Source organism: Dasypus novemcinctus, chromosome 1 (genome assembly GCF_030445035.2).
Source record: "Dasypus novemcinctus isolate mDasNov1 chromosome 1, mDasNov1.1.hap2, whole genome shotgun sequence".
Lineage (NCBI taxonomy): Eukaryota > Metazoa > Chordata > Mammalia > Cingulata > Dasypodidae > Dasypus > Dasypus novemcinctus.
Window position 1 is genome coordinate 202,024,254 of NC_080673.1, and position 26,906 is coordinate 202,051,159.

A 26,906-nucleotide genomic window follows, 5' to 3' on the forward strand; every position below is an offset into this window, starting at 1 on the left:
AAGTGCAGCAGATGTGGACGTGAGCATAGCTCTCTCCCACTGCAGGTGGACTTGGGGATGTTCTGCTGGGAAGTGGTGACAGAGGTGGGCGTTCGGGGAGCCAGTGAGGCCGGGAACTACCAGAGCCCTCACTCTGCAAGTGCAGCGGTCTCGGCGCAGCAAGCTGATACTTGTCCAGGGTTACTCAGTGGCTCGTGATGGGGCCGAGATTTGAACCCCAAGGCCAGAGCTTCAGTCATTTGCTATCTGATAAGGTGGGGGTTAGGATTCCATTTCACACCCAAGAACGCTGGAGTTCACACAGCCTGCGCTGTCCCGATGAGGGTGACGGTGGCTCGGGCCAGGTCGGTGGCGCTGGAGGGGACTCTGGCCCGAGGACGGGGCTGAGGGGATCTGCTGATGACTTGGATGTGACCTTGGCAACAACCTCCTTTCGAACCAGACCCCTTGCCTCCTGTCTCCTCCCTCTTCTCTCTATTTCTAAAATGCACATCTGAGGCTATGACTTCCTGATCAGACCCTCCAGTGACTCCCGTTTGCCTACCCAGGAAGAAGTCCAGATTCCCTGGCACACGACTTAAGGTGGCTCACCAGGCCAGGGGTGCCCACCCCCTCCTGCTCTCTGGGAGCAGGCAGAGTTTCCCAAGCCCTCCTGGTGAAGTTGGAGAAGCAGCTGCTCTCTAGGCTTTCACTTATCAGGGGCCGTGATACCAGGAACCGCCTCGCTTCCCTCTTGAGTGGGATCCTCTGTGTAGGGTTCCCGGACACTCGCCTTTCCTCCCGTGGGTAGCTTTCTGAGAAAGGGATGCGTGCAGCTTTTTTGCAAACCTGAATGTCTGAATCGACCCCTCTTATTCTACCATTGTGCTTAATTTGGTTAGATTAGTAGCTATAGAATTCCAGGTTGGGAATCATTTTCTCTCAGAATTTTAAGGCATTTTCTCATTGTTGTCCAACTTCCATTGCTAATGTGGGATCTTTCCCAAATCCTGATCTTTTGCAGGATACTCCTTTTTCTTTTGCTCATTTTTAGAATCTTGAAATATCTTTCTATCTGATCCCAGGATATGAAATTATACCAGAATGGTTCTCTGGGAGTCTATTTTCACCCATTTTGTTGGGCATGTGGAAGGCCTTTTCAAACTAGGAACTCAGTTTCTTGATTTCTTTGATGATTTTTTTTTTCCTTTTATATATATATATGTATATATATATATGTTGTTTTTTGGGGGAACTCCTTTTATTTTTTGTTGAATTAGGCCTCCATCTTATTCTTTCTCTCTGATTTTCCATCTCTTTTGTCTTTTTTACTCCATTTCCCGGGAGACTTTTCTCACCATTATGCTTTTGGTAAGTTTTTAGTATTTGTAGTTTTCAGGAGCTCCTTTTAACCTCAGAATGTTCTATATTTATAGTATCCGGTTCTTGTCCTGTGAATGCAGCACCTCCTCTTAACTTTTCTGAGGGTCTTTTAGTGGCTTGTTTGTTTAACGTTTTCTTTCCCCTGTGAAGGCTGTTACCTGGGTGCTTTCTTCTTTCGTCTGTTTTGAGTTTTGTCTTTTATGTTAGAGTCTGTCCTCAAATGGCTGGTGACCTTGGCTTTGGGGTATTTTTAACGGGGAGGTGAAAAGCTGATGCTCGCTCTGTGGGGTGGGTGGGTTTTTTCTCTCCAGGTCTTTCCTGTAGGGTGATCTGAGCGGGTCCTTCCTTGCGGATCTCTTGTTGTTCAGCTCTGGTGGGTAAACTGGTAGCCGCGGAATCTTCCTGTCCTACGACAGCAGGCCTTTATTCTCACCCTCACAGGGACACAGGTTGGCTTGGGGGACCCGGGCTGGCGGGGCGGTGACTGCCTGGACGTGTGGCAGAGTCTGGAGGCCCTGAGGCTCAGATCTGAAACGCTCTCTTGCACCCACATTCCATGGGCTGAAAGAAGTCCCAAAGTCAAGCCCGTCATCAAGGGGGCCCGTCGAGATGGGGGGGTGGGGAAGGGGGTGAGTATTTGCCCAGCAATCATCTCACCCCCCCACACCCAGAATGAGGAACTAAGACTTTTTTCTAGGGCTGCTCAGATTGTCCAGAAAATGTTTTTGTAGTCTGCTTCCTGGAGAGTAAAGGCCTGGATGCCAGGCTTCTGGGAGCCACATGCTGAGAACTCACTGGAAGGCTCAACTTTCAGTATGGCATCTGGCACCTGCTCTGCCTGTTGTCACTACGGCCCCTAGAATCTACTGTGCTGGAGGCCCCCAGTCCAGAGGGCCTCGAAAGAGGGAGGCTTTAGACACCTGTGCAGCTGCACGGCCTGTGGAAGGAGGTGAGGGCGTCACACTTTCAGCCAGCCCTCCCCTTCTGAGCCCTGCCTTCCTCCCTACCTCTAACGAGACCTGGTTGCTTCACTACTGTGACTAGTGGTGGAAGAAACTGTAGCATCGATGTGGAGCAAGTGGCCACAGTAGTTGCTGAGGGCAGGGAGAGGGAAGAAGAGGTGTGATGTGGGGCATTTTCTGGACTTGGAGTTGTCCTGAATGATACTGCAGGGACAGATGCTGGACATTATATATCCTGCCATAACCCACTGAATGTCCTAGGGGAGAGTGTAAACCACTATCCATGGGGTGCAGCAGTGCTCCAGAATGTATTCACCAAATGTAATGGATGTGCCATGATGATGAAAGAGGTTGTTGATATGGGAGGAGAGGGGTGAGGGAGGGTGGGGGGTATATGGGAACCTCTTTTATTTTTTTAATGTAACATTTAAAAATAAATAAATAAAGAGATCATAGAACCAAAACAAAAATAAAAAACAAAACAAACCTTAGTGGCTTAAAACAGAGATCATTTATTTGGTCAGGATCCTGTGGGTATGCAGTTTGGGCCGGGCTGAGCTGGGAAGACTTGACCCTGCTTCACGTGGTTTTGGCCACACTCACTCGTACATTAGTGTCTCAACTGGGACAACTGTACCAGCTCTCTGAGGGGTCTCTCATCTGCCCACAGACTAGTTTGGTCTTTACACAAAGGCCAAGTCCCAAGAGACCAAAAGTGGAGGTTGCCAGGCCTCTTGAGGTCCAGACTTGGAACTCATGCAGCACTGCTTCTGCCCCGTTTTGGTGACCAAAGCACATTACAGGCCAGCCCAGATCCGAGGGCTGGGGAAACCTTCTGATGGTCGTTGCTGAAAAGAATGCGTGGCCCTTTGCAATGTGCCATGCAGTGCACACATGCTGAGCCTCCGAGGTCTTCCAAGGATCAGTGGTGGGCTTTTCCCACTGCTGAATGTGGGGTCAGTTGCTCGGGTGTGCCCAGGCCGTCTCCTCTTCACGGTTTCCAGCCACCTTTGGGTTTATGCCTTTTAGAAAAAGATCCTCTGCTGTCATTTCAGTGGGCTGAAGGGCAGCAGCAGAGCTCAAGTCTGGGTTCAGTTTTTTGTCTTTGGATAGAAGTCCCCTTTCCACTTCTCTCCCCCGCAGTTCCTGTTGACCTTCACACCTCCACCTCGAGGCCAAGGTTTTGCTGCAGACCTGCTTGACCACTCACAGATGGACCTGAGCACTTTGAGCTCGTGCTTCTACACCTGCTAGCCAGGTGACCTGCTGTCTTACAACTTCTTTCACAGTGGGACAGGCACTGGGGCCAGAATACCAGCTCAGCCACCAGCTCCGCCCCCTTCCATCCAGCTGTGTGGCTGGAATGCCACTTGGCTCTTGCTGCCTTGGCTGCCTGCTGGGGTCCTGGGGTGAGCCACTCAGCCCGTGAGGCCAGTGCACGAGCTCCTGCATGAGCAGCAGGTTTTGCTCGTCTTGGCCTCCCCAGGCTCAGAAGAGCATCGTCGCTTGGTAAACGTTGGATGGATGAAGGGGTGTCTTGGTGTCCCCCACACCTCGTGGGCCTGCCTGCCCTTTCTCCTTTCTGAATTCCGCTGCGACTCCTGAGCCAGACTGCTTTGTACAATTCCGTCGTGGCCTTTCTGCTTCACTCTCTTCCCCACCCACCGGGCAGCTCTGCTGGGCCATGCCCATGCCAGGCGCAGGGGAAGCAGAGGCAGAAAGGAGCAGCGTGCTGCCCCCACCACCCAGGAGGAGGCGATGTCTCGGTTATGCATTCAGTATTTACTAAACTTCTTCTGTCCTTGGTGTCCACTTGTATTTTTTTTTTCTCCTTCTGAGATGGCTCCCTCTGTTTCCTCATTGGTTTTGCTCGTTGTTTGCACTTGTCATCTGCTCGTTTTTGCTAATTGTTTTTGCTCATCTGCTCATTGTTTTTACTCATTGCTCATTTTTGCTTGGTGTCTGCTCATTGTTTTTGCTCCGTGTCTGCTCATTGTTTGTTAGTCTTCTTAAGGGGGTACCAGTAACTGAACTGGGACCTCCCTTGTGGGAGGCGGGCGCTCAACTGCTTGAGCCACATCTGCTCCCCACTTATGTGTTTTAAGGACCACAGGGGTGGGAAGGCCTCTTCTGGTTTCCCTCACCAAGCCCCTCAGTTCACAGGGCACAGACATCCTTCTCTTGGGATTGATGGGGATTTGCTCTGGTCATTCAATACTCAGTGAGCTGAAGAGCAGCTGGGCAGGGGACAGCAGGTGCTCCTTGGCAGAGAGCATCTCTTTAATCCATCCCGCCATCTTGGGAGGTGGGGATCAGTACCCCCATTTCACAGATCAGGGAGCAGAGGCTTAAAGAGCCTGGATGCCTTGCCCAAGGCCCACTGGACGGGGTAGAGAAAACATGTGGAACTGGTTTCGTCCGACCTCGCCGGGCCCGGAAGGAAATGCAGGCCTTTGCCTCTGGGTTCCCCCGGCAGGCTTTGTGGGGACGTTCTGGGGTCCTAGGAGCAGGTGGGTCTTGCCAGAGAAGGAACTGGGGCTCAGTCAACCGGTCATGACATGCTGACTCTGAGAGCGGAGCCTTGGGCCGCTGGCTGCCCGCCCTGGCGCACACGGCGTCGGTTCAGAGGCGAGTTGGTGAGTGAGGTGAGGCACGTCATGTGCTCTCCTGATGCCGGTCACTGGCTGCTCAGGTCCAGGCCTGGGGACCACCCCCGCCTCCTCTCTGGTGCTCCCACCGCACATCCAGTCGGATGGAGAGCCTCTTGGTTTTGTCTTCTGGGCCGAGTTCAGGCCCTTCTTGCCGCCCTGCTCCCACCGGGTCTGCGCTCCCGTCCGGCCTCAGCGGCCTCCTATCGGGCCGCCTGCTCTGCCGCGGATTCTGCTCTCCAGCCCGTGCTCAGAACTTCTCAGTTCTCTGCTCCAGATGTTCTAGGGCAGGTTCTGAACCTGGGGTCCGTGAGCTTGGATTGAAATTCCAAGAGCGTTATTCTTGTGGGGACGTGCTGGGGTGGGTATGATACATTTATTAAATAATACACAGTGTGGTGTGTGCTAAGTAAAGGCCCGTGGCTGTCACTTTACTGGCAAGGGGGACAAAAAAGGTTAAGAACCCCTGTTCTGGGGTCTCTGCTGATACTCAGAGTCAAGTCCAAATTCTTACCGTGGTTTATGTAGCCCTACATGAGCTAACCCCCGCCACCGTCCGTTCTCATCCTCTACCCTCTTCTACCCCAACATCCACCCCTTACTCTGCTCCAGCCACATGGACCTCCCTGGACAGCCTGAGCACGTGCCTGCCTCTGGGCCTTCGCACGTGCTGTGCCTTCTGCCTGGAATGCTGTTCCCCCTCGTATCTGAATGGCTTTCTCCCTCCCTTTCTTCACGCTTTTTCTCAAACGCCCCCTTATCCAGGAGGCCTTCCCTTCTGTCTTGGGTTCCGATTTCCTAGGGCTGCCATACCAAAGCGTTTGGGTGGCTTAAAAAACAGCAGGGATTTACTGTCACAGTCCTGGAGACTAGAAGTCCAAGCCAAAGTGTCCGTGACCAGGACCACGTCTGAAGCCTGTGGGGCTCGGCCGGGGCGTGCCGGCAACCCGTCCCTCCACCCCACAGCTGCCACCTCCTCCCCCCACTGGGTCCAAATGTCCTCTCCCAAGCAGGACACCAATCCTACTGATTAGGACCCACCCTAACCCAGTTTGGCCCCCTCGTCACTAAGCCCTTTCTCAAGCAGCATCGCAGTCCTGGGACCAGAGTTTAGGAACGGAACATGCCTTGCGGGGGAGGGGCACAGTCCAATCCATAGCACCCTCTCACCGCTCTCCATCGCCCCAACCACCTTTACTTCTCTCTCTCGACTTATCAGCCCTGACCTATAGATAAAATATAGGTATCACTGCCTGTTAGTGTTCTGCCACTGCAATGTGAGCTCCGTGAATGCAAGGCCCTCGTATACTGTGTTCGTGATTCTAGAACAAGGCTTGGCCCCTGTTAGATGCTCAGTAATCTTGGTGACTAACTCAATGACAAGCTGGTGGCATTTCCTCAGTATCAAAGATGACATCCGTGGCCAAAGAAGGACTTGACAAGTGTCCCTGGCCTAAGAGGATTTTAGGTAGCTCACAATAGATACTGCCCTGTAATTTAAGGGTATCTATCTATTTTGTTAAGGGTAACCCAGTGTGATTATTAAAACTAGCAGGCAGTTTATCTTCATGTGCCATTTCCTGTGCAAAGCTGTCACCCTCGAGGAACTCAGGCCTTCCTCGATGGTCGGCGGTGCCTTTGGCCACGGGGTGCAGGTGGGGAGCAGATGCCAGTATTTTCCCAAGTTGGTCCTGTGCGGGCCTGAGGACACTTGTCTCTTTTTTGGTGACTTTGGTCAACTCGATTGATATCCCTCCGTTGGTGAACCCTGACTTCACAGATGAGTGTGCATCTCCTTCCCAAGACAGAAGTCACCTGTGGAGCCCGAGGGAACCCAAATGGAAACAGAGTCTCAGCCTGTCGTCCAGTTCCCATTAGGGCTGCTTGGCCAGGACTCCTGTGTGTAAACTATTAGTTGTTAACTCAGGGTAGCATGTGTATTTAAACTCACAAATTAAGGGCTATTAAATAAGATGTCATACAAAAAAAAAAGGGACTCAGTCTAACGGGGCCCGGGGCCCCCGAAGGAAACAGGCACTGGCTTTGTTCCAAGTATTACCTCCAAGTCCTGGGGAGCGCTGAGATGGGGCGGCTCCCATTGCAGGGCGCTGGGCAGGACTTCCCAGGAAGGGGCATCTGGGTAGTTCTGAGGGGTGGGGGGTGGTCTGCGGGGTGGGTGGGAGGAGGGCCGCTGCCCGCAGAGGGCCTGGCACCGGCAACAGTGCAGATTTGAGCAAGCCTGCCTGCTGAGGGCGGAGAGGGGGGTGGCCACGTCCCCGGAGCCGCCCGGCTGACGGACTCCGCGTTGTCTCCTACCCCTTTGGCTCCTAGAAGGACGACGCTCAAAGTCTCCTCAAGAACCTGGAATCTGAAGTGCATGCGCCCTCGGAAACCAGCTCTCCACCTCGGAGGCGGAAGAGAGAAGCGCAGACTTCCAAGGACGAAGGGGCCCTGGACGTAAGCTTTGTGTTTATGTTGTTTCATCAGGGTGCAGATTGGTGTCCCGTGTCCTGCCTGGAGGCACAGGTGCCACCTATACGAGCCTCTGACAGACAGTTTTTCCCAATCCACTTCCTTTTCGAGGTCTAATTTACGTATAGTGAAATGCACAGATTTTGAGCGGACGTTTGATTTTTTGACAGTTGTGTGACTGATACCCCAATCACAAGCATTTCCACCATCCCAGAGAATTCTCAGTGTACCCTTTCTGGTCTGTTCTGCTCTTCCTGGAGGCAGCCACTGCTGCGATTTCTGCCACCATAGGTTTGCTTTGCTTGCTCTAGAACTTTCTGCGAGTAGAATCACGTGCTCTTTGGTGCCTGTGTTGCCTCAACATGATGCTTTGCAGATGTTGTCCGTGTTGTTTGCATGCATTGACAGTTCGTCCCTTCTGATTGCCTGGTAGTGTGCCATTGTGTGTGTGTCTACTACAGTTTGCTTGTCCACTCATCAGTGGACATTTGGGCAATGGACTGGCTTGTTTCCGGTGTTTGGCTATTCTGTATATGGCTGCTGTGAACATTTGTGAATGAGTCTACTGTCATTTTTTATTTATGTTTTATTCATTTTTGTACACAACTTTGTAATTTTCTCAGCGCACCTACAGTAAGATGCCTGCTTGTCCGTGACCTGGAAAGCTCATGCCTTCTAACTGTCCCTCTTGTTCACCAGGGGACACTGGCATCCTGTATGGAAATGTTCAGCTTTTACCCATCTTAGAAACCTTAGACTTTCTGTCCCCACTGCTTGGAAAGCTCTTTCCTAGCCCTGGGCTTCTCAGCTGAGAGGGCTCGCTGGCATGGCATCTCCTGGGGGAGGCCTTCTCTGATCACCTTCACTTGTTTCTTTTATCATAACTGCCATGAGGTGGTTTATTTTTCTTCTTGGAATTTTAACTTTTTATTTTGAAATACTATCACACTTACAGGACTTGCAAAAACAATAAAATCCATACAGCGAACTCTAACATACCCTCACTCCCATCCCACTCCAGATACCCAGATCTACCAGTTTTAACATTTGGCCACATTTGCTGTGTGACATTCTGTCTGTCTGCCTGTCTGTCTACGTATCAGTCCATTTTCTGAACACTTGAGTGTGGGCTGTATACATCCTGCCACTCCTTGGACACTTAATACTGCCTTGAGCATTTCCCAAGAACAAGGATATTTATTTCTGTAACCACCTTAAGTGCAGTTGTCAAGTGCAAAAAAATTAACAGTATGTATTCCAGTTTTTTTCTTAGTCCAAATAATGTTCTTTCAAGCCTTTTCTCCTCCCTTGCTAGAACTGCCCAGGGCCATGTATTGCATTTAATTGTCTCTCTTTAGCTGCTCTTTCTTTTTTTCTAAATAGTGGGAGTATATGTGAAACATAAACTTTCCCGTCTCTACCTCTCACAAGGATACCATTCAATGGTATTCATCACAGCTGCCGTGTTAAGGTACCCTCACCACCTTCCAGTACTAAAACTTTCCCATCTCCCCACATAGAAACTGGACACCATTATGCATTAACTCCCCATTCCCTCTGCCTCCACCCCTGGCATCCTGTCCTCTAATTTCATTCTCTGTGTGCTGGCATATTCCCTGATATTTTCTTTGAAGTTACTGTGGGCCTTAAATGTAACATCCCAAATCTATAACTATCTCATTTGCTTATACCAACTTACCTTCATTGTCACACACAAACCACTTCCCTCTACTCCTCTGTTCCCCCGCCTTGAAATGGTTCTTGGCAAAAATTTCATGTTTATGCACTCTTAGCCCACAAACACTGATTTCTCATTATATTTTATGCATTTGCCTTTTAGATCCTATAAGAAGTAAAAAGTGGCATTACAAGCCCAAAATACGATAGTATGCCTATTTATAGTTACCTGTCCTTCCTCTTACTGGAGATCTTTACTTCTTCAAGCAGCTTGAATCTATTGTCTATTGTCCTTTCCTTTCTCTCTGCAGAATTCTAGTATCTCCTGTAGGGCTGACGAGTGGTGACAGATTCCCTCAGCTTTTGTTTCAATGTCTTAATCATTCCCTCTTTTTAAAAAAAAAAGCAAATGAGAAAATATGTAGCTTATACATACAAGAGTGGGGTTCACACCCAGCCGTAGCTCTGAAGTGCATGCTCAATACTGATAACAAACATGCAAATAAGCATGTAAACAAATGAAGAGTAATTCAGAGTTCATGAAGTATGTTTTTTTAAGGTATTGATTGTGCGGAAGTGTTTGAAAGGGAGCTCTTTAGGTTGAAGAGACCTGTCTTCAAGGAAGAGGAAATGAGGTTAAGCCACTCAACAGTTAGCAAAGTCAGCACCTAACAAATGAGCCTGGCATAGGATTGGTATTTAATCTCTGTATGTTGAGTTCCTTTGAATTAATAATTTTATAAAAGTATCACAGTCAATGTCGCAAAGACTTCAGTTAATATCCTAAGACAGAAATGATTAATTTAAAAAATATCTTGAACAGTTCAGTTTTCCTTTTTATATTTTTCAGCTGACAGAGTTATCATGTAATAACTGCTTAATAAATATTTTGACTTCACTTTCAAAAGTTAAAAATGATCAGTTTTTCCATTGCCTTCCTGTTAGATGTGATTTGCATGCTGAAACTTAAAATTTGAAATTTGGAATGTTGAAATTTGTTGGCTGTCTCATGGAAACAATATAATACAGTACAAGTATTTGGGACTGTGATGAACCCATATCAGAAATCTTACTTTGAGGGTGAACTTTTTCTCAGTTATCCGTGGTCAATGTCACATGAAGTTGAGGCAGACTTAGAATATAGACTGTCCTTTTCTTTTTTTTTTTAATTGGCATAAAATTCGAATTTTGACTCCTGGAGAAATGTTGCCCATGGACATGAGAATGGGCCAATGTCTGGTGCTTAAGCAGCTGCTAAGGGGCAGGAAGACCCCAGGAAAACAGGCTGAGCCAAACTATTCTGCAGAACGGAAAGGAGTTGGGTTTCCCGGTCACTGCTGGGCTCAAAACACAGGGTGGGCTGTGGTCGGCTGTGGAAGGATTAGAGCAGTGTTCTAATAAGATTTGCTCCATGGGGGCTGGCTTTCAGGTTGGCCAGTTAGTTTCATGGCCTCTGAATGAGTCCTTCCTCTTTCATTAGCCACAGAACAGATGCATACTGCCTGTCGCATGGTGGGGACTAGAAAAAGTATAGCTGGAAAGCAGTACAAATTCTTTACTCCAGCTGGCAGAGTAACCTGCCATGTGTGCCTTTCACAGATGGGAGACCGCAGCACTGTTTGCACCAGGGTCAGAGAGGGTGGTTTCACCCAACATATACTTCAACCCTACATTTTTGGGTTTCTTACTTTTGACTGTTGTACAGTGGTACATGACGTAGAGGAAGCTCTTATACATGTTTAGCCTTCACTGTAAGTTCTACACAAGGCTCTGCTTAGGGGATTTGTAAATTAATTTCTCCAGTTAGACAGATGCTGGCCTCTGTTCAGACCTTCGACTGGTTGAAGCTGACCTACCAGAAATGATCTCATATGACTAGAAGTGAAACATTTGAATATTCCTGGCACAGTTCATCCAAACAGTATCATTTCATGAAACCTAAATCAAGAGCAGGTGGTAGGAAACATCAGCTAGTAAGTGGACCTGCAAATGTGCAAATTATTCCATGAGCGTGGATTGGATATAATCCAATCAGTAACAAACAAGGACCTGAAATTCATTTAGCAGGTACGCAGAATCTTTTTGGTAGGAAGCCCAGAATTTTCAAATACCCGTATTTAAAATACGTTCAGCAAAAGGATTTTCAATGGCTCCACAACCAGGATGTGTTCCCCCGGGTTGGCGTCCCCATGTTTTCTGTACAGGCAAACGTGGTCATTCGTGAGTTCTGAAAACTCGGAATGCAGACACGTATTTCCCAGTAGCCACAAGCATGTCTTCTCTGCACTTTGGGAAGACCGCCGTGGTGGCATGGCCTACGTTGAGGCCAGCGGCAGGGCTACTGCAGATGGGTCCCTCTTGGAGAGGCTGCACCCCACCACACTCCCATCATCTGGGCCTCCCACTTTGACCAGGTACCAGTCATTTGGAGAGAAGGCCAGCGCTTCAATTTTGCCCTTGTCAAGTGACAACTGAACTATCAGCTTCCTTTTCTTAGAATCCCACAAAATGATATCTGCCTTGAACCCCATGAATGTGACTTGGCTGGAGGCAATGCAATTCCCGTTCTTGGAGATGGTCATACAAGGAGATGTCATTCCCGTGACCGTGTAGGATATTCTGTTCATGAGTATTTATTGCCTAAATGAGGACTGTGCAGCACACAGGGAAAAAATCAGATGCTTGTGGTCAGTACGGCATTTCAGGCCAGTGGGCACGTGCTCAGATTGAAGCCAAAGGTGATCAGGCACATGGCCGTGTCATCTCAAGATACTTTCTCTTGGGGCTCAGCTGTGGGAGGTCAAGCATACGGCAGGATATAAAGATGGCCAGCCCATCCCTAACCTCTTCTCTGGGGCTCTCTCTTTCAGCTTCGAGCTGCCCCATGGGCCTAGCCACTTGGGGGCCTCACTGCTTCAGCTTTGGCTCTGCTGATTCCAGCCTCCGGCCTCTCTCTCAGCTCTGGGGGTCTCTCTGTCTTTCTGTGGCTTGTCGGCGACCCTGGGGTCCTCTCATGTGGCAGGGCAAAAATGGCAGCTCTCTTTCTGTCTCTCCCTCATTTAAAAAAAAAGTAGTTTTGGGAGATATTCCCTTTTCCATTAGCAATTTTTTGCTTTCAGCACTTTAAATATGTTATCCCTCTGTCTTCTTGCCTCAAGGGTTTCCAGTGAGAAATCAGCACTTAATCTTACTGAGGCTCCCTTGTACATGACACGTTGCTGCTCTCATGCACATTTCAGAATTCTCTCTGTCTTTGGCATTTAACAGTTTCATTATAATATGCTGTGGTGAGGGTCAATTTGGGTTTGAAGTATGTGAGTGTCTTGGGTGTGTATATTCTTGTCTTTCATTAGATTTGGGGCTTTTCAACCGTTACTTCTTTGAATATCCTCTCTGCTCCTTTCTCTCCTTTTCTTTCTGGAATTCCCATAATGTATATATTAGTATACTTGATGGTGTCGCACAGATTCCTCAGACCCTATTCACTTTTCTTCATTCTTTCTTCTTTCTGCTTCTCAGATTGGATATTTTCAATTGTCTTGCCTTCAAATTCTTTAATTTTTTTCTCCCAGCTCCAATCTGCTGTTGAACCCCTCTAGACAACTTTCAATTTCTGTTACTATGGTTTTCAGCTCGGTTTGGTTCTTTTGCATAATTTCCATCTCTCTATTGATACCTCTCTTGTTTTCCAGATTTCCATTAGTTTGTTGTCCGTGTATTCCATTAGCTCTTTGATCATATTCAGGACCATTTTTTAAGTCTTTGGAATGTCCCAGTTCTCATCCTCCTTACTGATGGTTTCTAATGCTTTAATCTTCTCCTTTGCCTGGGCTGTCACTACCTGTTTCTTTGTATGTCTTGTAACCTTTTGTTGAACCCGGGCATTTTGATATTTTAATGTACTATCTCTGGAACTTATAGTCTGAGATGTCTGTTCCTTAAGCTTGTATCCCGCTGGTGTTATTACAGAGCTTTCCTTGGAAAAACAGAAGAAGGAACAAAAGAAAACACAAACATCTTTCCCAGTCTTTGCAGATTGACTTGTGCAGTGCTCTCCTTCAGGGCTTAGCTATATAGTGAATTTAGAGAATAGCTGTAGGGCCAAGTGTAAGGGGCCGCCTAGATCCTTTCTGCACATGTATCTTATCTTGGGCCTGTGCCTGTAGTTACGAACGTCACCTCTTTCCTAGGAAACAGTTTCCTTGCAGTCCAGGCACTGTGCTGTGCGTCCTACAGCCAGCAAGCCCTTGCTCCAGGCAGCACATCTTGACTGCTAGCCCACAGTGGTCTGTAGGAAGGCGCTGTGTGCTGCCTTCTACACGCAGGCAAGTTCGGGATGGCAAGTCCCTCATGCCACTACCAGCTAGGGCAACATGTACATGCTCTCAGGACATGCATGAGGGTTACTAGACCTCCCTCTGGAACCGGAGGGCTCCGTGCCAAACTAGCGAGGTGTGGTGGAGGGCCTGCCAGGGCGCCGAGAGAGCCTCCTGCTTTTAAATGGTCTTTTTCTTGATTCAGCGCTTGCCCTGTTAACTGCAGTCCTTTAACTGTTCTTTGGAGCTTTTAGAAAGATGTTTCTGCCAGTTCTTGCTGGTGTTCACAGCATCTGGCCAGGGGGTGGGTAGCATGGAGCCCTGAAGCGTCTCCCCCCACCATCTTGGCCAGGGCAGGGCCTTTCACTTTTATTTTCTTCAGTGGCTGGATCAGAGTGGGAGGGCGGGGCCTCTGGCAGAGATGCCAAGGTGGAGGCAGTGATCCCCGCTCCTGGTGCCCTCTCTCCATCCAGCCCTGAGCCTGCTCCTAGAGCATTGCTCCCTGCGTGAGCCATCTGGGTGGAGAGGGTGTTTGTTCCAAAGTGGTGATGTTTCCTCACTTCCTGGTTTCCCAGGAAGTGCTACAGACTTCAGTCAGTCAGGCCCAATTGCCCAGAGGTAAAACACACGTGTGTCCTGGAAAGGGAAAAGATGGATTTAACGAGCACCTTCTGGGTGCCTGGCAGTTCCCCACCCATTGTTTGTGGGTGACGTGAACGCACGTGTGAGTTGCCTCACGTCATTCTCTCAGCAACCCCGTGAGGTAGATCTTATTTTTATTTCCATTTTCCAAATGGGGAAACTGAGGCTCAGGGAGGGCAGTCGTTCCCCACGGCTGGGCCTGGCCAAGCCGGGATTTCCACCCGTGTCTGGCCCGTGTCCACTGAGGGCCGTGTCCCCACACCTCACTTTGATAGATACGGTCATCTGCAGTGGCCTCGGCTCACCACAGAATCAAAATGGGCCAGAGTTTTAAAACAAAGCTCACCCAAAGATTTGAAGTCCCAACGGGTAAGCTTCCAGATATGCTGAAAATCCATTTCTTGAGAGTTGTCTTCTGGCCGTACTTCCCCAAGATTCCTTACCTGTGGGGGCAGAGCCCTGGGAAGGAGTAGCCTTGCCCTATTCAGGGGGGGTTCGGGCGGGGGAAGGCGCAGATTGTAAAAGATGGACAGAGAGCTCCCACGAGCTGTTTCCAAGCCCCAGACTGCGAGCAGGTTCAGTCAGCGCCCCCTCTCGTGGCCGTGGCTGGTGTGTGCCTCTTGTTTCTGTGTCCATCCCCATGTGTGTCTGCGTACCTATGGGTGGACATCTGCCTGCGTGTCCTCCTGTCTTCTCCCCCTTTCTGGATCTCTCCATGTGCATCTGTGCGTGAGCCTCTAGGGGCATGGTGTGTCCATCACTGTTTCTCTTTCTCTCCCTGCCTTCCCTGTCCCCACTCTCTGTTCCCCTCCATCCCTCTGCCCCCTCCCTCAATGCTATTAAAAACCCTACCTAGGACAGCTTTGGCTGCAACAAAAAGAACGTTGGCTTTGGGATCTGGAATCCCAGAACCCAGTGCTGGCTCTGCCATTTGCTTGCTGTGAGAGGTTGGGCAAGAAGCGCAGCCCTCTGGGCCCCTGCTCGCGCACCTTTCCAGGGACCGTGACGGTGCCACCCGGATGGAGCGAGCTCGTGGGAACCTTCCTGCCACCAGGAGGGAGGAGGCGCTCGCCATGTTTGCAGGGGAATCCAGGTCTCTCGAGCCCCGGAAGGCCAGCCCAGATTCCTGCCGGAGAATGTCTGTGCTGTGAACCATTAGCTGTGCTGAGCAGATGCCCATTATGAGCTAATCATTGCCAAGCCGCAGTTAAAGATCTGCCTGCTCGAGTGACTGGCGTGCCAGAAGCCTCTGCCCTCCGGCGCCTGCGTTTGTCGGTTCAGCACGGACAGGGCTGTTTTTGCCTGGGAGAGTTGAGCTTTTAACTCCATTGTCCTCGAATGAACAGGAAATCAGGGGATTTGTGGTTCGTGCTGCTCCTCAGATGAACTCTGTTTTGATAAAAAGCTCACTTCAGCCAAAAACAAACAAAATTCCAGAAGGCTGTGAGGAGTGTGTATAAGAAGTCAGGGTTCTCCAGAGAAACAAAACCTTTGATTAATTGAGAAAGAGAAAGAGACAGACAGACAGACATTTATTTTAAGGAGTTGGCTCACATGATTGTGGGGTTGGCGAGTCTGGACTCCACAGGGCAGGCTGGAGGCTGGAAATTCCAGTACAAGTTGATAATTAAAGTCTTGAATCCGAAATCTGTAGGGGAAGCCAGCAGGCTAGAAACTCAGAGAGGAGTAGGATTTCTTCTGGAAACCACAGTTCTTGTTCTTAAGACCCTTAATCGATTGGATGAGCCCCCCTCCTGCCCCCATTATGGGGGATAAACTCCTTTTTTTAAAGTCAACTGAGTTTAGATGCTAATCCCCTCTACAAAACGCCTCCACAGCAATGTAGTGTTTGACCAAATAACCGGGCACCCTAGCCGGCCCAGCAGGAAACCAGCCGTTGCGGCGAGCCCCCACCCAGCCTTTGCCCTCTTCATCCTGCCCTTTTCCTTTGGAGGAAGGAGGTGGGCTCGGACCCTCTATAGGCGCATTTCTGCGTATTTGGCTGAGATCACCTTCCTGTCAGAGCACGGAATGGCTTTTTCCTGTCTGCGGTTATGCTTTAGCTAATTTTCCGAATGATCGCGTGGCTTCAGCTGAGGAAGCTTTACATTATAAATTCGTGCTGCAACCAATTTTCTGACTAATTGTACGGCTGCGGCTGGGGAGGTGAGCAGAACTGGGAGGACACCTGAATTTCAGGAGCGCGGTGAACAAAGAGAATGAAACCAAGGACTCCTGTACGGGGAGCGGGAGCCAGTCCCCCCCTTCCTCGCCCACACCCGGGCCTCCCCCGGCCTCCAGCCCTGACAAGCCCGTGCCCGCCACGGGCACTCGCCCTCCAGGAGCTCTCACAGTCTGCAGGGGGACGAGACGGACACGATGGCACCCTCAGAGGTCCTCCCCACGGCGCGCGATGGCGTCGTCGATGCACGAGCCAGGCCTCCCACTGCCTCGGGCCGACCCTGCCACCTGCATCCTTTTCACTCGACGTGCAGTGGCTTTAATCGTTACAGTTGAACGTGTTACTCCTTTTGCAGAAGGCTTCTGGAGCACAGAGACCATGCTCTCCTATCGCTCTCCACCCTTCGTTCCGTTCTTTTCAAGTCAATTTGTAAGAAGTTTAAAAATGCACCTCGCCCTTTCTTGCTTCTGTGGCTTTCCCGTGAGCCAAAACATGTCCACACTTGAAGATGAGCTGGGGCGGCCTCGCGGGCGGGCGGGCGACCTGAGCTGCCACGCAGGACCCCGGGCTCTCGGGGGCCCCGGGCCTGGCTGCTGCCCTCCAACTGCATTTTCACTTTGTGCCAGGCCCTGCAAATTAAGTAGCCTGTCCTGGATCAGCCCCTCCAGAAACCAGCTTTTGAATCTTCCTGCCATCCTCGGGCTTTGTTCTCTAAGAAAGCTTCAAGCAGAAGGTGGGATGGGATGCCGGGGGTGGGGGCAGGCCACGCCCTGTACCACCTCCCCATCCCCACACACACGAAGGGCAGGTGGGAAGGCGGGAAGGCAGTGTTGGGGAAGGCACGGTTAAGGGATGCCTTGATTGCCACGGGGAGAATGGCTGCAGATGTGAGCCTCCAAGCCGGGCTCTGCCCTGTAAAGGGGGGATGAGGATAGTACCTACCTCACCAGGCTGGCGGCTGGGTGATCATTATGTTGGCAAGGGGCCGGAAATTCCTGGCTCAGAGTTGGCCCTTAGTCCATGATGGGGGGCCAGTTAGGAGACTATTGCCACCCGGGAGGTACGGGTGATGGGGCTTAGGCCAGCCCTGTGGATACGTAGCAGGTGGCATTGACAGTGGTTGGTTGGGTGGCGGGTGGGGGTGGGAATGACAGGGTGCTGGGGCACCCGGCTTGTGTGCCGAGGCGAGCGCTCCTCCCTGTGGGGTCCTGGTGCTGAATGTCCACTTCTCCTTTCCTCGCACGGCTGTTACTCTCCGTCTCACGGTGTCATGTCGACGGGGCCAGCGCGGTGGCGGTAATGAGCACAGATGCCAGAGCCAGGAACCTCCAGCCACGTCCTGGCTCAGTTTGCCTTTTCACTGGGAGACCTTGGACGTGGGGCTTTGCCTCTCAGCGCCTCACATGCCTCACCTGAGAAATGGAGATCCATCTCCATATGGCGGGGTCTTTGGAGCTTAGGGGGGTAGCACTCGTTGGCGGCCTCCCCCGTGCTTGTCGTCTAAGCCTGGTGGTGCCGGTGATACCGGCAGAGGTGGGAATGACGAGAGCCAGAGCTGGCCCTCGTGCCCCCGGGGCTCTGCTCAGCTGGGCTCAAGGGGAAGCATTCTCTGGGGATGTGTAGGGGCCACGGGGCCAGCTCAACGCGCTGCTGCTGCAGTGCCCCAGGTAGCAGAGAAGCAATAAATCCCTCTGTGTTCCCCGCCATAGGGTGTCTAACTCCAAGGGGAACTTGGCAGTTGGTAACGGAGCTCTTCTTCAGGATTTAGCTAGAAAACACTGGAAGAGACTTCGATGCAGTTTTCCTCTGCCACCCTGCCGAGAGCTGAGCAGAAGTGTCCCACTGTCTGGAATGCCTGTCTGCCTTCGGTCACTTGTGCTTGTTCCGAAAGCGTTTCTTCAGCGCTGGTTTTGCAGAGTGGGGTGGGTGCCCCCGAGAGGAGATAGCTGCAGAGAGGATGTCTGCATGTAAGGCAGGTCACCAAGAGTGTCCAGGCGCAGTCAGGGAGGGCCCTTCAGGGGAGGTGACTCCCAAGTGGAGTCTGAGGACAGCTCATTGCTCAGTTTCTCCTCCGTTGTAGCAGCACCACTGGTTGCTTTATCCCCGTGGTCCTTGGAGCAGGTATTGTACCTGTGTAACCTCTGGGAAGGCTGAAACTCAAGGAAGTAAAAAGACTCCTCTGAACACTTCTTTTCATTTAAAGACCTAATCCAAAGTTGCATGTATGTGTTGCCATAGCTATGGGTTTGTATCTCAGATAATGCTAAAATTATTTTGTGTGTTTGCTTTCCACCAAAAGATGGTTTGTAAGACTTAGGAAGATGCTTGCTACTTTATGACGTATCACAAATTCTTATTTCTCCCAAAGCTGAAGAATTAGAATTAAATAACAAATGTGTCATGGTAGCATCTATCTATATCCATCCACCCATTTATCCACCTGCACATCCATCCACTCACCCATCCATTCCCCATCCCCCCACCTACCTACCCACCCATCCATCAACTTATCCCCATCTACCCATTCACTGACCTGCCTGCCCATCCATCCGTCCATCCATCCTTCCATCCATCCATCCATCCATCCTCCCATTCCCCTACCTACCCACCCACCCACCTGCTCACCCATTCATCCACCTGCCCATCCATCCATCCACCCGCCCATCCATCCACCTGCCCATCCATCCACCCATCCATCCATCCAACTATCTGTCCATCCATCCATCCATCATCCCCCCTTCAGTGAGTAAACACGTATTTGGATCTAAGTGTGCTTGCGGAGGTCCCTTCTCGAGGACACTGTTAGAGCTGGAGTGCAGCATTTGCAAACACTTGGTGGTCTGTCCTTCATTTTACAGAAAGCATCCCATGCCATTTTTTCTCTTTCTTTCCAGGAGTGTGAGCCACCTTTCAACAGCAACATCACAGCATTCGCACTGAAGGCAAAAGTCGTCTATCCCATCAATCAAAAATTCCGGGTGAGCGTTCTGGGCTCTGTCTTCGAGATGCTATTTTTATTCCATAGTTCACTGGAAATCTGGGAGAGAGGGAGTTTAAGGCATAATCTTTGGTTCTATACAAGTCGTTTATGGCAAACTGTTCGAAAAGGAATGATTTCTCAGGCTTTGTAATGGAGCAGAACTGGAGGGTTCTCCCATTTCTAGCAGCATTATCAGGGAAGAGGGTTTTGCTCATTGTTTCAGGGTTGTGCAGGTACTTGTGCCCCCAGGGACAGCAGCAGGGCCGTGGCCCAGCAGCACTGGAGGGCCTGCCGCCATCCCCTCTGCCCTTTTTACACTAATTCAAACACCGATACTGGTTCCCTCGTGGACATCAGTGCACACTCACAGACCCCAGGACCTATGCCAGCAGCTGGCATTTTTCCGAATGCTTCTTTTGGGGCTGGCATAGTGCCAGGTATTTTTCATGCCTTAGGCATTTCAACCTCACAGTAATACAAAGTAAATATTATTGTTACTTCCTCTTCACACATAAGGAAACTAAGGCCCAGAGAGGCTAATGATCTGCCCAAGGCCACACAGCAGGAGGTGGCAGTAGAGCTCCAGTCAAACCCAGGCTTCTACTACAGAGCTGACACCTGTAACCAGGATGTCCACCTGTGGCTGAGAGTGTCACCAACAGTGATATTTTCCCTGGGGCTTCAGGGAGCTTTCACCCTGGGTGATGTCTATGAGGAAAGAGTTTCCTGGACAAGTAGGTTCAGGAAAATCCCACCCCTCTCCCAGAGTTAAGAAGTCGGGGTCTGGAATCACCCTGCTTCCATCTTAATGCCCATCTCAGCCGGGCACTTGAGCCATTTCCTCATTCCTCTGTGCCTCAGTTTCTTCACCTGTGAATCAAGGATAAGCGTCAGGCCTACTCACCGGAATGTCACAAGGGCCGAAGGAGGGCTTAGGACAGTGAGCAGCATTTTCTAAGCACTCAGTACAAGTTATTAGTAATTTTTAAAATATATTGCTATTTGCCTTCAAAGAGATCCAGAACACATCGAAGACTCAGAATTCCCGCACCAGTGAAATTGTTTCATGTGGTATAACCCAACTTTCCCAGATACACGTTTCCCCGGAACCCTCGTCGAGGGGAGTAACAGGTTACGGTTCATGGGACCGTTCCCTGAAACACACACGGGGGACCGCTTCCTGCACTGAGCTGTCTGATGGGTGAGGGCAGGGGCTGAACTTCCCAGCCGGGGACGTCCATTTATTTGTGGACCAACACCCGCTCCCAAGCAGCCCAGGGTGCAGGCACGGTGGCAGAGGATGACCTAGTGGTCAGCAAGCATTGTTCTCATCCTGGGTGCCGTCACAGTCTGGCTGGACCCAGGATAGCTGGTGAGAAGTGGCAAAATGCAAACGGCCCCAGAGTCTGCTGCAAGGTGCCTCCGCCCAGCAGCCGGCCAGGGCAGGGAGTTTCAGTCAGGGGGACCAGAGCCTGGAACAGCCCAGAAGGATGAAACGGCAAGAAAGGTCTGGAGCTGACAGCTCCATGTGGCCTGGGCATGGAAATGAGGAAGCAGCGGGGGCTGAGGCCGGACACAGAGGAACGTGCTCACCTCAGTGGTCGCGGCAGTGCCTGGCGTGGGGGAGTGGGTTCCTTGCTAAGGAGCCTTGAGTCCATCCCAAGTCAGAGGCCTGCGGGCAGCAGGGTGACGCCCGCTAGATGGAGAAGAGCCAGGTGGGCCTCAGGAGGCCAGGTGGACGGAGCAGGCCCGGGGCCCTGAGACAGCGGCACAGGGAGATGGGCCGCTCCTGGCGGAGGTGTGGGGGGCAGGTGGGCCATCAAGGAGCAGAGGCAGGTGACAGCCTCGGGGACGCAGCACAGGTGCAAAGGGCTGGCCTTCTGGGGCAGGGGAGGGGCCGCCGAGTGGTAATAAGGGTCCCCGAGGTGTGGTCCCGGGTCCGTTTACTGTCCGCTCCCCCCCGGGTGTCACCAGCACGTTCGTGACATCCGTCATCGTGCCCCGCGGCTTCACGGCGTGCGCGTTCTCTCCCGCCACCGCAGCCTCTGGCCGACGGCTCCTCCAACCCGTCCCTGCATGAGAACCTGAAGCAGCCCGTGCTGCCAAACCAGCCGGTGGAGGCGTCCCCGTCCAGCAGCCTGGGGAGCCTGAGCCAGGCCGAGAAGGACGACGGCAGCTCCTCGTCCAGCATTCACTCGGCCACCAGCGACAGCAGGCTCCTCAGCCGCACCTTCCTCCGGGTGCACAGCTTCCCCCAGCTGCTCGCCTCTGAGAGGTAAGGGCGCGGCAGAAGGGAGGGTGACACCTCCTGTTCCCTCTGAGCAGGCTGGTGGGTTGTGTCATGGTACAGACGAGGAGACAGAGGTTCAGAGAGGTTCAGTGACAACCGTGGACCCACAGCGACCCAGCCACCCAAAGTCGGTTGCCACACGTTGGAGCAAGATGGCGGGCGATGTCAGTGAGGGCTCGCCTTCTTCCTCTTAAGGCTCCATGGTCCCAGCTTCTTCCAGTCTCAGTTGTCGGCTGCTTGGGCTCCTCCCTCTTCCTCTGGGGCTTGTTTCTTTCTGTGCTCAGCTGTCTGTTCTCTTCACAGGGTCAACTGCAGACTATTGGCTCACCTCTCTTCCCGGGGCCCCAGGGTCCTCTGTGTATCTGCTACGCGTCTCTTCTTCTGTGTGTCAGTCTGTTTTCTCAGCCCACCAAGGCAGCTGGGACTCAACGCCGAGTCGCACTCTAATAATGTTGGTTGAATCAAAGCCCTAATAGTAACATAATTTAATCAGACATCTCAGCTGAATCTAATACAATCAAAGCATCATCATGCCAGAGGAACAGACCCGTTGACAAACACAATCTATATCTCTCTTTTTTTTAAGACTTAAAAAAATTTTTTTTTTAATTTCATTTATTCCCCACCCCCCGGCGCTTGCTTGCTGTCTCTTCTCTGTGTCCATTCGCTGCGCGTTCTTCTATGTCTGCTTGTCTCCCTTTGTTGCGTCATCTTGCTGCTCCAGCTCTCTGCGGGCACGGGCCGCCAGCTCTCCATGGGCACAGGCCAGCCTGCCTTCACAAGGAGGCCCTGGGACATGAACCCAGGGCCTCCCATATGGTAGACGGGAGCCCAGCTGATTGAGCCACAGCTGCTTCCCTCTATATCTCTTTTTGAAATTCATAAATAATATCAAATTGCCACAGTGAGAATAATCATACATTCATCTGTTCATTCATTCATTTCTCCTAAAAATCTCTATGAAGTCGGTACTATTATCTTCCCCGTTTTCTGAAGAGTAAGTAACCCACAGAGAGGCTAAATGACTTGCCCGAGGTCGCACAGCGAGTGAACGATGGAACAAGTTTCGACCCCATGACCTTGTCTCTGAAGCTCTTCTCTGAACAGCCAAATCTCCAGCCCAGTACAGGGCTTTGCACATAGTAGGTGCTCCAGAAACTCAGTCTCGGCAGGCTGCCCCATTGGCGCTCAGCAAGTGCAGCAAGTCCAAGGGGCCAGGGCTCGGCCACGGCTCGGGGCCACGGCAGGAGTGGGCTTGGAACCCTGAGCTTGGCCTTGACCCCGAAGAAGGGGAGAAGGTCCTTGCTGGGCAGGAGCCTCCTTGGGTGGGCCTGGCCAGCTGGGAAGGGCTGTGCACCACCACCTGGATATGGAGGCTGTGGCCATTCGGGTGGGAGTGGAGTCGTCTACGCTGCGTTTGCCTGGAGGGAAGTGGGGCCCAGGACCTCTGTTTGCCTCTGGCGTGTACCTGTGTCTGACCCCCTCTTCCCTGGGTCAGTTTCCTCCCCTGCAAAGTGGACTGAGCACGTCCCCATCACAGCACCGAGGGGAGCCTGCGTGTGACACTGACATGACGATGCCTGGAGCAGGAATACTTCTCATTTCTCTCACCCTCCCTCTTTCCATGGGTTCTGTCTTTAGTGTCACAGTCGCTGTGTCCCTTACACTGAGGGATGTTCTGTTCACTCCTGGGAACCACACGGCCCCCTGGATTTCTCCTTAGAAGCTGGGATGGTTGTTAGGAAGATCCTCCTGCTGCGGAATTTAAAACCTGGAGTGAGGTCCGGCGGCTGGTCCTGGGCAGGGATGTGCGTGTGTTCTCCAGCCTCGTTCCTCATTTCAGATACTCCAAAGCCTTGCCTCTTTCTCTCTTTATTTTTCAGTGCAGACATTCACTTGTGCATCTATAACCTCCACCTGAAAGATCTGCTGCGTTTGGACACGGCGCTGAGACAGGAGAAGCACATGGTAGGTGGGGGGGGTTGTTTTCTCTCCCTTGTGTGGGGACAGCACTGGAGGGCAAGGCTGTCTGTGCACGGAGCCCTAGAGACCCCCGAGGAGGGGTCGTCCGTGTCAGCCGAGCAGCCGCGGGGATGAAAGAGTGGCAGTAGACGTCCAAGCACAAGGCGGGGGACAGGCCCGTGCCTGGCATCCCGAGGCAGCCTTGACTTTGAGCAGAACTGTGAGGCTTCAGAAGAAAGTGGGGTCCATCTCCTGCTGGAGGCAGAGACAGACAACACCAGAACGAGAAGAGTATTTTTAGAGGATGATGATAGTGATTGGATTAGTGTCCTGGGCCTGCCCTGACTACTCACTGTCTACCTGGTGGCATAAAACAACAGACCTCCTTTCTCTTCGGTTCTGGAGGAGGGAAGTCCAAAATTGAGGTGCCAGGGGGGCCGCGCTCCATCTGGGGGCTCCAGTGGAGGATCCTCCCTGGTCTCTTTCAGCTTCTGGTGTCCCTTGGCTTGTGGCCGCATCACCCCATTCTCCGCCCGTCTTCTAGTCGGTATCTCTGGCCCAAATCTCCCTTTCTCTTATAAGGAGGCCTCTTTCTGGATTTGGGACCCTCCCTAAATCCAGGGTGCTCTCATCACAAGGTCTGCGGCTTCAGTGCATCTGCACAGACCCCATTTCTAAATAAAGTCAAGTGTGCCATGCCCTGGGGTTGTTCCAGGTACCGGGGTCAGGTCTTGGGTACCTTTTTGGGGGGACCTCATTCAGCCCATGACAGTGGTGATGATACTAGAGAGGGCTAACATTGATTGTGTGCTTAGGATGTGCCAGGCCCCGGGGGGATGATACAGATTATATTTAAACCTCAAACAACCCAGGGAGGTGGGTGCCGTTGTCTCTACTTCACAGGTGAGGAAACTGAGGCATAGAATGAAGGACTTGCCCAAGGTCAGAAGACAGTCAGTGTGGAGCCGAGACGGGATGTTCAGTACCTTTTCCTACGCCTGCATTCTCTGATTGAATTAATGAGAATTCAGAGCCCGTGGACATCAGAAAAACAAGATCAGTCCCTGCCAGAGACACACAGTCCCTGAGACAGTCCACTCTGGCTCTGAGCCAGGAGTTATCAGAGTCCTACATATGAGCAAAGAGAGCTCTCTGGAAGGAGAAGGGGAGAGTGGTGGATAGAGTGACAGAGGTAGAAGCAGAGGCTTAGATGTGCCTGCAGGAAACTAGAGAATTAAAAGAAGATTACATCAGGGAAGCAGTAGAAAGAAATGTAGGGGCTTCTGGTTGACCAAGATGGTGGCATGAGATGTTCCTGGGAGCCATCCCCCCACAGAATCTTTGAATTACTAGCAAAGCCCGGCAAAACCATACTCCTCAAGACTCCAGAAAACAGTTAAAGGGTAGCAGTAAATGGGCCAGTATCGAATCAAGAAAAGCAGCATGGAAACTGGTAGGCAAAGCACACTGCACTCTTGTAGCCCCACTCCCAGCCACTCCCTGTGCAGCATGGAGCCAGCCTGTGCCCCATTGTGGCTCCCTAGTCCTGGTCAGTGGGAGCAGATGACCCCCGTGTGCATACTTGGGTACATCCCTGCCAGTCCCTTCAGCGGAAGCCTGAAGACTGAGCCAGGAAGCTGTCTGAGGCTCACCTCCCAGCATTTGTCCTGTAGGCAGAGAAGCATCTCACAGACAGCTAAACAGAGTAAGAAGCAAGTAACCAAAGGGGCCTGTGACAAATTGTTATCTGCATTATAATAGACTAGAGCACCCAAGAGGGGGTGGTGGGGACATTTCTCTAAAAACTAAATATAAAATTACCAGAAGACCCAGCACTTGCATTCTTGGCCGTTTATCCCAGAAAGAATGGAAATGTATGTTCACACAAAAATCTGTACATGAGCATAGCAGCATTATTCATAATAACCCAAACCTGGAAACAACCCAGATGCCATTCAATGGGTGAATTGTTCAGCTGTGGAGACAGCGCCCTCTGGACTCTCCTGGATGTGCTCATTTCTGGGAGGGTTCTTCTAGGTTTAGGGACATCTCTGTTGAGACAGGAGGCTGGAGTGGCTGACTTCACACATTCCAGTACCATGTAACCATCTCTCCATTCTCTCCACAAGAAGGTACCCACTTTGCTTTTTATATTTTCTTGACTCACATGGAAATAGGGAATGTGGAGGGTCTTGCACAAAGTAGGTACCTGTATTAGTCAGGGTTCTCTAGGGAAACAGAATCAACAAGAGATATCTGTCAATAGTATGCAGTTCTGTCAGAGTCTCTCAGGCAGCCGTGGGGATGCACAAGTTCAGGTTCCATAGGCAGCCTGCAACCAGGGGCTGCAGTGAAAGTCCAGTGAAGGTTCTTGGGACTGGGAGAGGTTGGCTGTCCAAAGACAAGCTAGGAAATTCTCTCTCAATGCTGGAATCACTTCCCCTTTTAAGTCATTCAACTGATTGGGTTAAGCGTCACTCATTGCTGATGGCAATCTCCCTGATTGATGTAATTAAATTATAACCAGCCATCTATGATTTACCACTGCAGTAAAGTCAATGGTGACTTAAGTCCATAAATGGACTTGTATTAAGTTAGCCCAGTGCTTGCTTGACCAAACAACTGGGCACAATTACCTGGCTGAGTTGACACAATAGCCTAACCACCACAGTACCTAATAAATATCTGTTGAGTGAATGAAGAAGAAAGGAAGCATTCTTTAGAGCTTCATGAAAAGACCTATAGGTCTTTCCTATAGCAAAAAGTATATGGGGGATGGATGGATGCATGATGTATGGGTGAAGAATGGATGGATGGATGGATGGATGGATGGATATAGATAGATATGGAGGGAAGAGAGAATGATAAAAGGAGTGTGGCACAGAGAAAGAGAGAGAGACCCCATTGGAAGAAGGATTGTCCAAACTTCTCTTGTTATGTTTACTTTTTTAACAATAGATGTTTATTCAGATTTTTAAAATGTGCCTCCTTGACCTTCCTAAAAAGAAGTCTGATGATGAATTATACCAAAAGATTCTTTCCAAACAAGAAAATGTAAGTATGTCTTCAACTGTATTTCAACCTAAGTTTATGATAACTTAGTTTATTAAAATATGTAATAGTTATAATATTATAAGTTATTTTGCTTTCATATGTAAAAGTTATTACAATATACAGTTTTTAACGCAGTACAATGGTAAAAGTATGTGTCTATGTATGAAAATAGAAATGTGTATTATTAAAATTTGGAAAATATTCAAAGCAGAAAAAATAATGTGGCTCATGTCATGTATTAAAAAACAGCCAGCCACTGTTATTTTCTGCATGTTTGGAGTATCTTCAAATACATAGTTTGTTTATTGGTTATCATTTTTTATATTATTGTGTATCCTACTCTTTTCAGTTTTTTATAC

General features: G+C 50.6%; 1 protein-coding gene across 1 annotated transcript in view; it reads left to right on the plus strand.

Moving 5' to 3' along the window:
• Positions 1-26,906, plus strand: part of EVC (EvC ciliary complex subunit 1) — a 90,948-nt gene that overhangs the window by 1,299 nt on the left and 62,743 nt on the right. Inside the window, exons 2-6 of the mRNA XM_058301221.2 lie at positions 7,304-7,429; positions 19,156-19,239; positions 21,284-21,516; positions 23,415-23,499; positions 26,452-26,547. Coding sequence (XP_058157204.1) covers positions 7,304-7,429; positions 19,156-19,239; positions 21,284-21,516; positions 23,415-23,499; positions 26,452-26,547 — 624 coding nt within the window. The remainder of the gene's footprint in view (positions 1-7,303; positions 7,430-19,155; positions 19,240-21,283; positions 21,517-23,414; positions 23,500-26,451; positions 26,548-26,906) is intronic.